This window comes from Scyliorhinus torazame, chromosome 7 (assembly GCF_047496885.1).
Source record: "Scyliorhinus torazame isolate Kashiwa2021f chromosome 7, sScyTor2.1, whole genome shotgun sequence".
NCBI classification, from domain to species: Eukaryota; Metazoa; Chordata; class Chondrichthyes; order Carcharhiniformes; family Scyliorhinidae; genus Scyliorhinus; species Scyliorhinus torazame.
Window position 1 is genome coordinate 119,323,990 of NC_092713.1, and position 15,841 is coordinate 119,339,830.

Consider the following 15,841-nt stretch of genomic DNA (forward strand, 5'->3'; position numbering starts at 1 on the left):
ATATAGCAAAGAGGGAGAGCAGGCAGAGGGAAGCCACTGATCTCAATGGATCTGAAAGTCTGAAGTTTGCTTCAATGCAAGATGTATAACAGGTAAGACGGATAAACTTAGAGCTTGGATATGTGGGGAATTAGGATATTGTTGCTATTATGGCGACCTGGGGCGGGATTCACCGCAATCGGCGCGATGTCCACCGACCGGCGCCAAAAACGGTGCAAATCAGTCCAGCATCGCGCCGCCCCAAAGGTGCGGAATTCTCCGCATCTTGAGGGGCCGAGCCCTCACCTTGAGGGGCTAGGTTCGCGCCGGAGTGATTTCCGCTCCGCCAGCTGGCGGGAAAGGCCTTTGGCGCCCGCTCACGGCATCCCCGCGCATGCGCAGTGGAGGGGGTCTCTTCCGCCTCCGCCATAGTGAAGACCATGGCGAAGGCGGAAGGAAAAGAGTGCCCCCACGGCACAGGCCCGCCCACGGATCGGTGGGCCCCGATCACAGGCCAGACCACCGTGGGGGCACCCCACGGGGCCAGATCGCCCCGCGCCCCCCCCAGGACCCCGGAGCCCGACCGCGCCTCCTTGTCCCACCGTTCGAAAGGTGGTTCAATCCACGCCGGCTGGCGTGGGTTGACAGCAGCGGGACTTCAGCCCATCGCGGACCGGAGAATCGCCGGGGGTGGGCCCGCCGACCGGCGCGACTTCCACCGATCGGCGGGCCGCGATTCCCGCCCCCGCCGAATCTCTAGTGGCGGAGAATTCGGGACACGGCAGGGGCGGGATTCACGCCAGCCCCCGGCGATTCTCCGACCCGGTAGGGGGTCGAAGAATCGCGCCCATGGTTAAAGGAGGGACAGGACTGGCAGCTTAACATTCTGGGATATCGATGTTTTAGACAAGACAGAGGGGGTAGCAGAAAGTGTGGGGAGTTGCATTACAGGTTAAGGAACATATCACAGTTGTGATGAAGGAGGATGTCTTGGAGGGATCCTGCAGTGAAGCATTATGGGTAGAGCTTACGAATAGGAAGGGTGCACTCACAATGTTGGGCTTGTACTATAGGCCTCCCAGCAGCCAGCAGGATACAGAGGAACAGATATGTAGCAGGGTTGTTGTGGTGGGTGATTTACCCCATATTGACTGGGACTTCCTGAGTGCCAGAGGTTCGGATGGAGAGCAATTTGTGAGGTGTGTCCAAGAGGGTTTTTTGAAACAGTATATTGATAGTCCAACCAGGGGGATGGCCTTACTCGACCTAGTATTGGGTAATGAGCCCACCAAGTGTCCAAAGTTTCAGTAGGGAAACATTTTGGGAACAGTGATCATAATTCCGTAAGTTTTCGAATACTCATGGATAAGGACAAGAGTGGTCGTCGAGTGAGGGTGCTAAATTGGGGGGGGGAAGCTAACTACAACAGAATTCGGCAAGTGATGGAGAATGTGGATTTGGAGCAGCTGTTCAAGGGTAAATCCACATTTGATATGTGGGAGTTCTTTAAAGACCAGTTGATTCAAGTGCAGGACTGGCATGTCCCTGCGAAAACAAAGACAGGAATGGCAGGATTAGGGAACCATGGATGATAGGGGAAATTGTGAGACTAGTCAAAAAGAAAAAAGCATTCATAAGGTCTAGGCAACTAAAAACAGACAAAGCTTTTGAAGAGTAGAAGGAAAGTAGGAACAATCTCCAACCAGGAGTTAGAAGGGCTAAAAGAGGCCAGGAAATGTCATTGGCAAACAGGTCAAGGAAAATCCCAAGGCCTTTTATACATTTATAAGGAGCAAGAGGGTAGCTAGGGAAAGAGTAGGCCCACTCAAGGTTAAAGGAGGAAGTTATGTGTGGAGTCAGAGGAAGTGGGTGAGATCCTTAAATGAGTACTTTGCATCGGAGTTCACCAAGGAGAGGGACATGACGGATGTTCAGGTTAGGGATGGGTGTGTGAATACTCTAGGACATGTCAGCATAATGAAGGAGGAAGTGTTGGATATCTTAAAACACATTAAGGTAGACAAGCCCACTGGGCTGGATGGGATATATCCCAGGTTACTGTGGGAGACAAAAGAGGAAATAGCTAGGGGCCTTAAGAGATATATTTGCATCATCTTTGACCACAGGTGAGGTTCCAGAGGACTGGAGAATAGCCAATGCTGTCCCTTTGTTTAAGTACGGAAGCAGGGATAATCCAGGTAATTCTAGGCTGGTGAGCCAGGCGACAGTGATGGGGAAGCTGTTGGAGAGGATACTGAGGGACAGGATGTATTCACATTTGGAAACAAATGGATTTGTTAGTGATAGGCAACATGGTTTTGTGCGGGGAAGGTCATGCCTTACCAACTTGACAGAGTTTTTTTGAGGAGGTGTCAAAATTAATTGATGAAGGGAAGCTGTGGATGTCTTCTGCATGGACTTCAGTAAGGCAGTTGACAAGGTCCCTCATGGCAGACTAGTACAAAAGGTAAAGTTGCATGGGATTTGGGGTGTGCTAGCTAGATGGATAAAGAACTGACTTGGCAACAGGAGACAGAGTAACAGTGGAAGGGAGTTTTTCAGAATGGAGATCTGTAACCAGTGGCGTTCCACAGGGGATTAGTGCTGGGACCACTGTTGTTTGTAATATATATAGATATAAATGATCTGGAGGAACATGTAGATGATCTGATTAGCAAGTTTGCAGATGACATTAAGATAGGTGGAGTTGCAGATAGTGAAGGGGACTGTCAGAGAATACAGCAGAATATAGATATATTGAAGAGTTGGGCAGACAAATGGCAGATGGAGTTCAATCCCGACAAATGCAAAGTGATGCATTTTAGAAGATCAAATTCAGGTGTGAGTTATACAGTAAATGGCAGAATCCTTAGGAGCATTGACAGACAGAGGGGTCTGGGCATTCTGGTCCATAGTTCTATGTAAGTGGCAATGCAGGTGGATAAGGTGGTCAAGAAGGCATGCTGGCCTTCATTGGTCAGGACATTAAGTACAAGAGTTGGCAGGTCATATTACAGATGTATAAAACTTTAGTTAGGCCACATATTGAATATTGCGTGCAGTTCTGGTCACCACACTACCAGAAGAACGTGGATGCTGATGAGAGAATGCAAAGAAGGTTTACTAGAATGTTGCCTGGTCTGGAGGATGTTAGCTATGAGCAGAGGTTGAATAAACTCGTATTGTTTTTGTTGGAAAGACGGAGGCTGAGGGGAGACCTGATTGAGTACAAAATTACAAGATGTATGGAAAGGGTGAATAGTCAGAAGCTTTTTTCCATGGTAGAAGACTCAATTACCAGGGGGGCACAGATTCAAGGTGAGGGGGGAAAATGTTTTCACGCAGAGGATGGTGGGTGCCTGGGACACGTCGCCAGTGGAGGCAGGCACATTAGCAACGTTTAAGATGTATCTTGATAGACACATGAATGGGTGGGGAATGGAGGGATACAGATCATTTGGGCAATAAGTAGTAGATCTAACTAAGGAATCTGGATCGGCGCAGGCTAGGTGGGCCGAAGGACCCGTTCCTGTGCTGTAATGTTCTTTATTTGTTTTGTTCTTTGAGACAGAGATGGATCATCCACTCGGCCTGAAGATTATTATGAATGCCTCAGCCTTGTCTTTTGCGCATTTCTACTGGGCTCTTCCATCATTGCCGATGGGGCTATTTGTGGAGCCACCTCTTTCAGTGAGTTGTTTAATTGTCCACCACCATTCACGGCTGGGTGTGGCAGGACTGCAGAGCTTAGATCTTATACATTCGTTGAGGAATCGCTTAGCTCTGCCTATTAATTGCTGCATATGCTGTTTGTGACACAAGTAGTCCTTGTAGCTTCACCAAGTTGACACCTCATTTTTTGGTTGCCTGATGTTGCTCCTGGCATGCTCTCCTGCACTCTTCATTGAACCAGGGTATATCCCCTTCTTGTTGGTAATGTAGAGTGGAGGATATGCCGAGCCACGAGGTTGGAGATTGTAGTTGAATACAATTCTGCTGTTGATGGCGCACAGCGCCTCATGGATGCCCAGTCTCGAATTGCTAGATCTGTTCGAAGACTATCCCATTCAGCATGGTGGGAGTGGCATACAACACAATGGAAGGTATCTTCAATGTGAAGACAGGACTTTGTCTCCACAAGGACTATGCGGTGGTCACTTCTACCGATACTTTCATGGACTGATGCATCTGCAGCAGGCAGATTGGTGAGGATAAGGTCAAGTATGTTTTTCCTTCTTGTTGGTTCCCTCACCACCTGCCGCAATCCCAGTCTAGCAACTATGTCCTTTAGGACCCGGCCAGCTATGTCTGTGGTGGTATTACTGAGCCTTTCTTGGTGATGGACATTGAGGTCCCCCACCCAGTGTTTTCTGAGCCCTTCCCACCCTCAGTGCTTCCTCTAAGTGGTGTTTAACATGGAAGACAGATTCATCAGTTGATTATCATAGAATTTACAGTGCAGGAGGCCATTCGGCCCATCGAGTCTGCACCGGCTCTTGGAAAGAGCACCCCACCCAAGGTCAACATCTCCACCACATCCCCATAACCCAGTAATCTCACCCAACACTAAGGGCAATTTTGGACACTAAGGGCAATTTATCATGGCCAATCCACCTAACCTGCACATCTTTGGACTGTGGGAGGAAACCGGAGCACCCAGAGGAAACCCACGCACACACGGGGAGGATGTGCAGACTCCGCACAGACAGTGACCCAAGCCGGAATCGAACCTGGGACCCTGGAGCTGTGAAGCAATTGTGCTAACCACTATGCTACCGTGCTGCCCTATTGATGGTGGCCAGTATGTGATAATCAGCAGGAGGTTTCCTTGCCCATGATCAACCTGAAGCCATGGTCCAGAGTTGATGTTGAGAACTCCCTCCCGACTGTATACCACTGTGCCGCCATCTCTGCTGGATCTGTCCTGCCGGTGAGACAAGACAAACCCAGGAATGGTGACAGTCGTGTCTGGGACATTGTCTGTAAGATATGTTTCTGTGAATATGACTATGTCAAGCTGTTGCTTGACTAGTCTGTGAGACAGTTCTCCCAACTTTGGCACAAGCCCCAAAATGTAAGGAGGACTTTGCAGGGTCGACGGGGATGGGTTTGCCGTTGTCGTTTCCGATGCCTGGATCGATGCCAGGTGGTTTGTCCGGTTTCATTTCTTATTTGTGTTTTCGTAGCAGTTGAATACAACTGAGTGGCTTGTTAGGGCATTTAAGAGTCAACCACATAGCTGCGGGTCTGGAGTCACATGTAGGCCAGACTTCCTTCCTTAAAGGACATTAGTGAAATAGAATGGATTTTACGACAATCAACAATAGTTGGTTGTCAATAATTAATTATATATTAAGATAATTAATCATTAATTAATTACTTGGTCATCATTAGACTGTTAATTCAAGATATTTTATTAACTTTAAATTCCACTACCTGCCGTGGTGGGATTCAAACCCAGGTCCCCAGATCATTATCCTGGGTCTCTGGAGTACTAGTCCAGCGACAATACCACTACGCCACCGCCTCCCCGAGGCAGTTAACAGATATTATAATAATATTATAACAGATATTATAATAATACATACGTGCCTTGATTATGATTGGCAATTATATTCATATGTAATACATTAGGTGATCCTTTTTTTTAAAAAAAGCTTTTAGGGTACCCAATTCCTTTTTTTCCAATTAAGGGACTACTTAGCGTGACCGATCTACCTACCCTGCACATCTTTGGGTAGTGGGGGCAAAACCCACGCAAATGCGGGGAGAATGTGCAAACTCCACACGGACAGTGACCCAGGGCCGGGATCGAACCTGGAATCTCGGCGCAGTGAGGCAGCAGTGCTAACCACTGCACCACAATGTTGCCCTGTACATCAGGTGATCCTAATGGTTAGTTGTGAATGGACATAGATAACTTTCAAATAAATCTACTCTTTTAATTGGTGTACGTTAATTACTTGGGAGATACACAAAAGTATAATTGCTCTTTATTTTCTATGATCGGAGAGCTGGCAAGCCACCTAGTGGATGCTTAGTCCCCAGTTATAGCTGGAATAAAGTTCTTGGACTGGAAATCTAAGTGTCGTCTGGTCAGTTGGGGAGGAATATTATAGTTGAATTATAGTCAGAAAAATGTGCTGGAATTCCAGACTTACCTTTACTCCCTGAATCAAACCATTCATCAAAAATGTATGCTTGGGAAATGTCTCGTGCAAGACCTAGGAAATAAAATAAGTTGCCTTTACAATTAAGTCCAAAATTTGCAATAGGTTTACTTTAGCCCTACAGATTATAAGCCTTCAAACTACATTGGGTGCACCTTCCTCATTTTTTCTAATTGGCTTTGTGCATCAACACAGAGCAGCCAATGCCAGATGCAAACAAACTCTTGCATGTGCTGAGTTAGGAAGCCCAGTCACGGTAGCAACTTAGGTACATTACAACTGACCTCAGTGCATGAGTCAGTGTAAATAAAAACATCCAGAGACGTTCGAGCCAAACTTCACTAATACATAATATTCTACATGGCAGCAATATGACAACTTATTCTGTCCAACAGCCTACCAAAGATGAGTCTGATGCCACAAATTGAAATTTATAATTAACTAATGTGCAACAGTTGCAGGCTAACCTAATCCAAAGTATAGTCCTGTTTGTGAGATTCAGCAAATCAAATCCAAGAAAGTGACTCACCTTCTCAAGGGTAATCAGGGACGGGTAACAAATGTTGGTCTGCCTGTGATGCCCACATCCCATAAAAGAACTTTTAAAACTGTAATAGGAGGGAAATCCTGTTTTGCAGCTATTTCAAAAATACTTGTTTATAAGAACTGGGTGACACAGTGGGTTATACACTAACATTGGATAAAAGCAAATTACTGCGAATGCTGGAATCTGAAAAGAAAGAGAAAATGCTGGAAAATCTCAGCAGGTCTGGCAGCATTTGTAGGGAGAGAAAAGAGCTGACATTTTGAGTCCAATGGCTTTGACAAACCTGCTGAGATTTTCCAGCATTTTCTATTTCTATACACTAACATTTCAGCTCTGGGTCCTTGGTTCAGATACAGGACAGGATTAAAGTCTCCATATCAGCAATAATATGCAAGTTGAAATTGGACAGTCTAATTGCGCCCCTAATTTGGAATTCATTGGTAATGTTACTTAGATCAAACCAAGGATGGTTTGTGGAGAAAATGTAACAAATGCCACATTAGTGCTCTTTGGAGTATGTGGCGGAGTAGAGAGAACTTTGCCCTGCACTTGACAGTTCATTACCTGGTCTATGAGTATTTGACACTGATGAAGAATGCCTGAAATGGAAGATGTATCATTATCTAGCACCAATGGCCTAATTCTGCTCCTATATCTATGTGCTCACCTTGAGCTCAAATTAAAAGAAAAATGATTTCTCTCCATACAGCTCAAAGATGGTGCACTGATTACAAGGCAGTATTCCTTCAAACTTCAACAGTGTCAGGGGATCCCAGGATTGGTCTTCTGTATCGTAATTCTCCACATACAAATCTCTTTTAATATTATACCTTTCTCAATAGTTCTGCTTCCTTTGGGATTAGGACAAATGTCATGACATAGCCTTTTGGACGATTCTGAATAAAAATTATAGAAGATTCATTAACTCCATATAACATTTTGTAACTACTTTTACCTTACTTGGGTTCAAGGTCAGCTTTTTATTCATTCATAAACATACAAAACTTCCTCTGCAAAATCTGGAACATCAAAAAAAGGGAAGTACATACATAGTGACTTTGGTCAAGGGAATCAAGACCAATTAATTACTGTCCAGCATGGATATGAATGCTCATCATCTGTTTTTACATCAGGAATGATCTTGGCTTGTGGCAGGCCACATGTACTTAATCAATAATATTGAATAATTCACATTAGAATGATGTGGAAGCAGACCAACTACATAGTCAAATGAGGTCAGTGAGGATCTTAACTCCACCCTGTTTCATTCCCATTCACTCCCGAAACAGTGTGGCGACTAAGGGATTTTCACAGTAACTTCATTACAGTGTTAATGTAAGCCTTCTTGTGACAATAATAAAGATTATTATTATTAAACAATAAAGTGATCCACCAGATACTTTTAATGAGGGGGCTTTCAAGGACATACCGAATTATATTTGTGAAGTAACTTTAAAAAATGTAATTGTATTTTGTAGACATATGGTAGCCTCAATTGAACAGGACAACATGACGGGATATAACTTACCACTAGTGTTGGTGCAGTCAGTAGACCCCAAGCAAAGAACTCCAGAAATATTACTATCACAGCATGATATATACTTGGTGCACCTATTCCTTGAGGCTGTAAAAGAAAAACATGGCACATTTAAAAATAAGTGTTCGAGTTAAATCACTGTATCTACTTGGGAGTCTTGGAAAAAACTTCCCCACTCAACATTCAGACAGCAATCATTCGTGCAATGGCAAGTTGCAGTCTGGAAATATTTATTGTACACATTCTCACTGGGTCCTCTGCAAAGTTTCCAAATGATGTGCAATCAATCAATGAGTCCTCATTTCCAATCTTAAAAAAATATTTTGAGAAACATAATTCCTTCAGAGCTGACAATATGTTTCAGTACTTTGTCAATAACCTGAGAAGCTAATTTTGGTTATTACATTTGGAAAACTCCCCTTTGCTGTACGTACAGGGTAGGAGCTCCTGATCTGGATGTGTTATGGATCTTAAACACCTACCACTGATTGAGGAAAATAGGAGAGCCTGTTCACACCATTCACAGCCACATGAATTGCATGTGGATGGTGGAAGTTTCATTTGCAACCACATCCTCAAGGCTTCTCTACCTAGTTAGAGATAATAAGAGCATAAGACTTAGGAGTAGAATTAGATTATTCGGCCCACCGAGTCTGCTCCGTCATTCAATCATAGCTGATATGTTTCTCATCCCCATTCTCCTGCCTTCTCCCCATAAACCCTGATCCCCTTATTAATCAAGAACCAATCTATCTCTGTTTTAAAGACACTCAATGATTTGGCCTCCACAGCCTTCTGCGGCAGAGTCCCACATTCTCCACCCTCTGGCTGAAGAAATTCCTGCTCATCTCAGTTTTAAAGGATTGTCCCTTCAGTCTGAGGCTGTGCCCTCAGGTTCTAGTTTTTCCTACTGCTATCCTCTCCAAGTCCACTCTCTCCAGGCCTCGCAGTATCCTGTAAGTCTCAATAAGATCCCCCCCTCATCCTTCTAAACTGCAACAAGTACAGACCCAAAGTCCTCAACTGCTCCTCGTACGACAAGCTCTTCATTCCAGGGATCATTCTTGTGAACCTCCTCTGGACCCTGTCCAAGGCCAGCACATCTTTCCTTAGATAAAGGGCCCAAAACTGCTCACAATAATCCAAATGGCGTCTGACCAGGACCGTATACAGCCTCAGCAGTACATCTCTGCTCTTGTACTCTAGCCCTCTCAACATGAACGCTAGCATTGCATTTGCCTTCTTAATTGCCAACTGAACCTGCACATTAACCTCAAGAGAATCTTGAAGTAGGCCCCCTCTTAAATCTCTTTTGAATTCGATCCCTCCTGCTACTTGCCAATTTCTGAGAGGGGGTCTCGATCAGCATCTTGTCAGGAAGGTGTTACGTTCCCAGTTGATGTTAAACACACTTCAAACTGTACCTTATTTCTAATGTTTACCAATACAAATATAAATCCCTTTAAACTACCTTTGTTTTCCTAACAAAGACAGGCCACTGCCAACTTGACACCCCCTAAGTGTGGTTCAGTACTAGCACATAGGCACTGATGTGTCAGCTTATGTGCTAGTACTGAACCAGGGATCCACAAATTGAATGCTGTTAATCTAATATCCACCTCCTGGTACAGACTTCCATGGTGACATCCGTAGTGAACATGGCAGCATCTTGTACACTATTAACCATAAGTGTCTGGCAGAGTTAACAAATTAACTCAGTGACCACTGGCCCCGAGAAATAAAGTACATTAATGGGTGCTCAGGATTGAGGGCACGGCCCTCGCCTAGCAGAAGACACAGAGCGATCTAACACCTCAGCCAGCTTGAGAAGACAAAGCACCAAATGAGAACACTGCTGCTAGCAAACAGGCGAGGATTGCCACTTCCAGCTGCAGGGAGTGACTATAGTTGTTCATTCATTTTTCTGGGATCGGTAAACTGCTCTCACCTGTCATGGTCTTATGCATCATTTTAACCCATTTCTTTCAATCAACTACTTTAAAATCACCTGCATTCTCAACCACCTTTTTGGATAACCCATGACTCAAAAACTTACGGGAGGCATAAGAATTTAGAAGAATGGAATATACAGAACTAAAATTTGTTCATTTATGGAATTGCAAAATTATGCACTTGATCAATATAACACAGAGATATTCAGCAGATGACGTGAGGCATTAATTGCCATGTCAAGCTCTTACTGCAATGTTGAACAACACAGCAAAGGAGAACTTACATCGTGATCTTCAGAACAGATTTAAACAACCACCAAGTTGGATAACATTTCTTGCCTAATTAGAGGACCTTCCACTGAGTCAGAGGGCCAGCAAAGTGGGGACTGGGTAAAACAAATTGTGCTGAGTCCACAAATTATTCTAACTTATTCAGAAAACAATTCACATGAATATCAAGTTTAAAATTACTGTGTAATCAATCTTGTAAAGCTGCTGGTTCCATTTTACCTCAAAACAAAGTCAGTCTGCACCACACACGACTTTATGGAACAGCAAAATGTACAGTGCAGGTAATGGGAACATGGAGTGCCAGTCCTTCCTTATGCAAATTGGCAGCCCTGACAAAGTAGTGAATGAGCAGTTTTCAATTTTTTTCCATCGTACAGGATGCTTGTGGGGACATAATATTAGCAGCAGCTTGTGGGGGCATTCTATTAGTAGCAATGTCACCCCCATAGGTGGCTAAAAAAGACCATACAGTTCCTTCAAAACATTTCTTTAAAAGCAAGTAGTTTGCAGGCAACAAGGTGGCTCAGTGGGTTAGCGCTGCTGCCTTACGGCACCAAGGTACCAGGTTCGATGCCGGTTCTGGGTCACTATCCGTGTGGAATTTGCACCTTCTCCCCGTGTTTGCGTGGGTTTTGCCCCCATAACCCAAAATGTGCAGGCTAGGTGGATTGGCCACACTAAATTGCCCCTTAATTGGACAAAATGAATTGGGTACTCAAAATTTATTTCAAAAAAGTAGTTTAAAATAAGCAAATTAAGTCAAAATGGATTTAAATATGTAAAACATCAGCAAAAAAATGATGAGCTCCTTTAATGCACACCTTTCAATTATTTTTCTTCCATGATAACTAAAACAGATCAAGTAACAGCATTATCATATTTTATTTCTTATGACTATTCTACCAAGTTTGTCATGTACTAAATGCAACCAAGCTCCAGTCATTCAGGACAGAGATAACAAAAGAAACATCGCTTTTAAACAAGGAAGCCACTGGGCTTCCTGGAATCTGAGAGGTTTCAACTGCCAGCACGATGCACATGCTTGGTTTTCAAAACTACAAAAATATTCAAACATTCACAAGCAATGGCCTGATGTGATCTCCACACTATACCTGCAAACAACTGCAAATACTTTCTCCCACAAAGATAGACAATCTGAAAATCACTGACGTTCAAATTTTTAGTTGAAGAAAACAAAAGCAGTAAAATGTATTGATTAAACATTTTGTTTCTTTTCTAATGTAACCCTGGGGTATGCTAGCAACTTTACCTCAAAGGCTTGCATTCATACAGCTGTCCCAAAGTTTTTTTATAGCTAACGAAGAACTTTTAAAAGTGGAGTCACTGGTGCAAAGTTGGAAATGCGGCAGCTAACTCGCACACAGGCAACTCCCACAAAGAACACTATGGGTGGGATTCTCCGGCCACATTCACCCAGTGACCGGAGAATCCCGCCCGAGGTCAATGGATTTTTCCATTTTCAGCTTCTCGCCCATGGCGAATCTAGCCCTATGAAAATGACCAAAAAAATCATTTTGTGATGTTGGCCAGGATACCAGGGATAATGCCCCTGTTCTTCTTTAATATGGAGTGCCATGGGATTTTTTATGTCCATGGAGGAAGAAGATGGTGCCTCAGTTTTCTATCTCACCTGAAAAATGGCACCTCCAACAGTGTCTCGATATTATACTGGAGCTTCAGACCAGATTTTATGCTCATGTCCTGGGGTGGGGACTTGAAACTATAACCTTCAGAGTCAAAGGCAAGAGTGCTACCAACTGAGCTTTGTTCACTGGATCAAGAAAATGCAGCAAGCAAATTGCAAAATTCCAGGAAAATACCATTACATAAAGCGCTTCTCAGAAAATGTTAGTAATGTAAAATGGCATACTGTGCAAGAATAAAGAAGCACGTTTTACCACATTTCTGAACAAGGATAAAACAAACAACCATATCAAAATAATCAGCTCTGAATTATCCACCTTAAAACATTTCCTGTCAATCAATTGCAATTTAACAACTATTAATTCTGTTGTTGGAAATATATTGTAACCAGTCTTGTGTCAACAAACTTTACCTTATGCATTCAAGCAATAGATCCCACACAAACATCTGTTATTAAGAGGGAATTGTAGGACAAGACAATAAGGCCTGAATAGGACAAAACTGCAGAAGACTTTCTGAATGCACTGACTTTGGCTACACGTAGTGATGGCCAGATGGTCTATTGAACTGAGGACGCAATGTAACCATCACAATTTTCCCTCTACAACTTCAAGTGCTTCAATTTTTGCCTTCTGTTTCAGGCAATTGGTCATAGTCTATTATTTGATATTTTATAAATGTATTCCTACCTTCAAGGGGAAAAAAAAATCAAAAACTAAAACAGCTAATCCAATACAGACCAGAGGCAAGCGTGTGAATTTAATGCAGTCCCCTTGCAATCTTTCTGGCACCCATGATAACATTTACCTTCCTAAATCCTCCACTACAAACTACCCCACCCAAGCAAATTAAATTGTAACGGAGAGAAAATGCCAAAAACCATAAGCAACTTTCATGTCGGTATACACTTGGGGTATTTTTGCAATACAAGTTACAACGACAGTTAGTCAGAACAGTTGCTGTGTAATCAATAAACTTTCTAACTTGCGTATGTAGCAGATATGGTCAAATAAGGTAGGACGACAAACTTCTATTTATATGGCATCTTTCATTCTTAAAATTCTGCAAAGTGCTCTATTGTCAGAAATTACTTTTGATTATTCAATGTTCAAGGGATTTCTTTTTAACGTCCACCTGAAGAGAGACTGGATCACAGCTTAATAATGTCTCATCATAAAGAAGACAACACTAATGATGCTGCAGTAACTTTAACACTGCACTGATGTTAGCCTAGATTAAGTGCGACTGTAACCATATCCTTCTGACTCAGAAGCAATGCCAAAATTAAACTCAATAGTACAGGAAGGACTTTTGGAACATTTTAATTGTTTCATATTAGCTAATTTACAGCTTTATCTTTGATGCCATAGTTCATATGAGCATACGAAATAGGAGCAGAAGTAGACCATTCACACCCACGAACCTGCTCTGCCTTTTGATAAGATAATGGCTGATGTTTGTATTTCAAGTTTAACAATCCCATCTATCTCGCTAACCTTTGATTCCTTTGCCTAGCAACAGTCTATCTATCTCGGCTTTAAAAAGTCAATGACCCCGCCTCCACGACCTTCTGAGGCAGTTACAAAGTCACACAGGCGTCAGGGAAAAAAATTCTCCTAATTTCTGTCCTAAAAGGAAAACCCCTAACTTTAAAACAGTGCCTTCTAGTTCAGGACTTCCCCACAAGATGAAGCATCATTTCCATGCCCACCTTCTCAAGACTATTCGGGCTCTTGTGTACTTCAATCAAGTCACCCCTCCTCACTCTTCTAAACTCCAGTGGAAACAAGCCCATTCTGTCTAATCTTTCCTCATAAAACAACCCACTCATTCCCAAGTATCAATCTAGTAAACCTCCTCTCAACTGCCCCAGATCTCTTTTGGCCCCTACTTAGTCTCTGAACCATGAACCTGGAATGTGGTCAGAAATCTGGGAATTTGGCAACGATGATGAAATTAAATTATGATTTTTATACGAACAGCAGCAGGATGACTATTCTGTTGTTAAACTGTAGTCGTGTGCGAACATGCCTGTTTTTCCAAAGTCTTGTAAACATAGACGTGAGGTTAGATTTTTGTTTTGCCGAGGAAAATCTGCAGACTGGAATGTGCTTTTTAATTCCTAGCTGCAGGTCAGAAGGAACCGCAGTAAAATTGGATGTCTATGACAGGAGTGCATTCTGCCTCACTCTGACATATTAACGTGTTGCCAAAGCAAGGGTTGTTTTCAGTAAGTTTTCACTCGGACACATTTCTATTTAACAATCACATCCAAATTTGTGGTTGCAGGCGGACGTTACATCCACCGGATGCAATTCTCCACACGCAAGAGCTGGATAACAAACCCGGCGAAATGGTGTCCGGAGGGTTCTGGCTCCGGCAGGAGTTTGCTGCAATGAGAGCGATTTCCGACCGGCACCAGTTAGCAGCTGGCCCATTAGTTTTAACGGGATAACCAGGAATGGAGAGGCCGGATTGAAAGCCGCCGACAGCTCCTCCCCACCCGCTGCATGAAAGCCCGGGCCCCGTTACTCCCTCAAGCCGATCTGAAGTGTTTTCTTTCCCCTGGAGCCCGGGGTTATTCTCTCTCTCTCTCACTCACCGTTCCTCCGTCCTTAATGATGATCTTCTTGGCCAGCATGATACTGCGGTGAAGCCGCTTCTTCTTCTTGCCGGGCATCATGCCTCCTCCATCCCGGGGCCGCGCGCCGCCGCCATGGTGACAGCATCACCCCGCAACCGCGCTGACGTCATATCGCACGATCCCGCCATTGGGCCCCGTGCGGCCACGTGATCCGGCAGGCTCCGGCCAGGTCGTCCCGTGACGTCATTGGGGTTTACCCAGGTTCATTCAACTGTCTGGCAGGAGCTCCGCCAGCGAGCGCCCTCCAACAACATTGAATAACATTCGGTGCCTTGGGACGTTTCATTATGTTAAAAGAGTGTAATATTTCCCGTTCACCAGTTAGGTAATTAACAACTGCAACGTTTATTTACATATAACTACAATGCAGTGCAGTATGGTTTCATCTCTTCAGAAACTGGTGCACTCTTGGCCCAACTTCTTAGAACAAAGAAATGTGCAGCACAGGAACAGGCCCTTCGGCCCTCCAAGCCCATGCCGACCATACTGCCAGTCTGAGCTAAAATCTTCTACACTTCCTGGGCCCGTATCCCTCTATTCCCATCCTATTCATGTATTTGTCAAGATGCCCCTTAAATGTCACTATCGTCCCTGCTTCCACCACCTCATCCGGCAGTGAGTTCCAGGCACTCACTACCCTCTGTGTAAAAAACTTGCCTCGTACATCTACTCTAAACCTTGCCCCTCGCACCTTAAACCTATGCCCCTTAGTAATTGACCCCTCTACCCTGGGGAAAAGCCTCTGACTATCCACTCTGTCTATGCCCCTCATAATTTTGTAGACCTCTATCAGGTCGCCCCTCAACCTCCGTCGTTCCAGTGAGAACAAACCAAGTTTATTCAACCGCTCCTCATAGCTAATGCCCTCCATACCAGGCAACATCCTGGTAAATCTCTTCTGCACCCTCTCTAAAGCCTCCACATCCTTCTGGTAGTGTGGTGACCAGAATTGAACACTATACTCCAGGTGTGGCTTAACTAAGGTTCTATACGGTCCAAGTGTGGCCTAACTAAGGTTCTTAATATCTTGTGCCTTGCTTTGGACAACAGCGGATC

General features: G+C 44.0%; 1 protein-coding gene across 1 annotated transcript in view; it reads right to left on the minus strand.

Annotated features, from left to right (window-relative positions):
• LOC140426519 (hippocampus abundant transcript 1 protein) overlaps window positions 1-14,878 on the minus strand; it is a 44,262-nt gene extending 29,384 nt beyond the window's left edge. Inside the window, exons 1-3 of the mRNA XM_072511392.1 lie at window positions 14,744-14,878; window positions 8,225-8,320; window positions 6,141-6,203 (exon numbers count right to left, since the gene is read on the minus strand). Coding sequence (XP_072367493.1) covers window positions 6,141-6,203; window positions 8,225-8,320; window positions 14,744-14,824 — 240 coding nt within the window. The 5' untranslated portion in view covers window positions 14,825-14,878. The remainder of the gene's footprint in view (window positions 1-6,140; window positions 6,204-8,224; window positions 8,321-14,743) is intronic.
• Window positions 14,879-15,841: the final 963 nt, after the last annotated feature.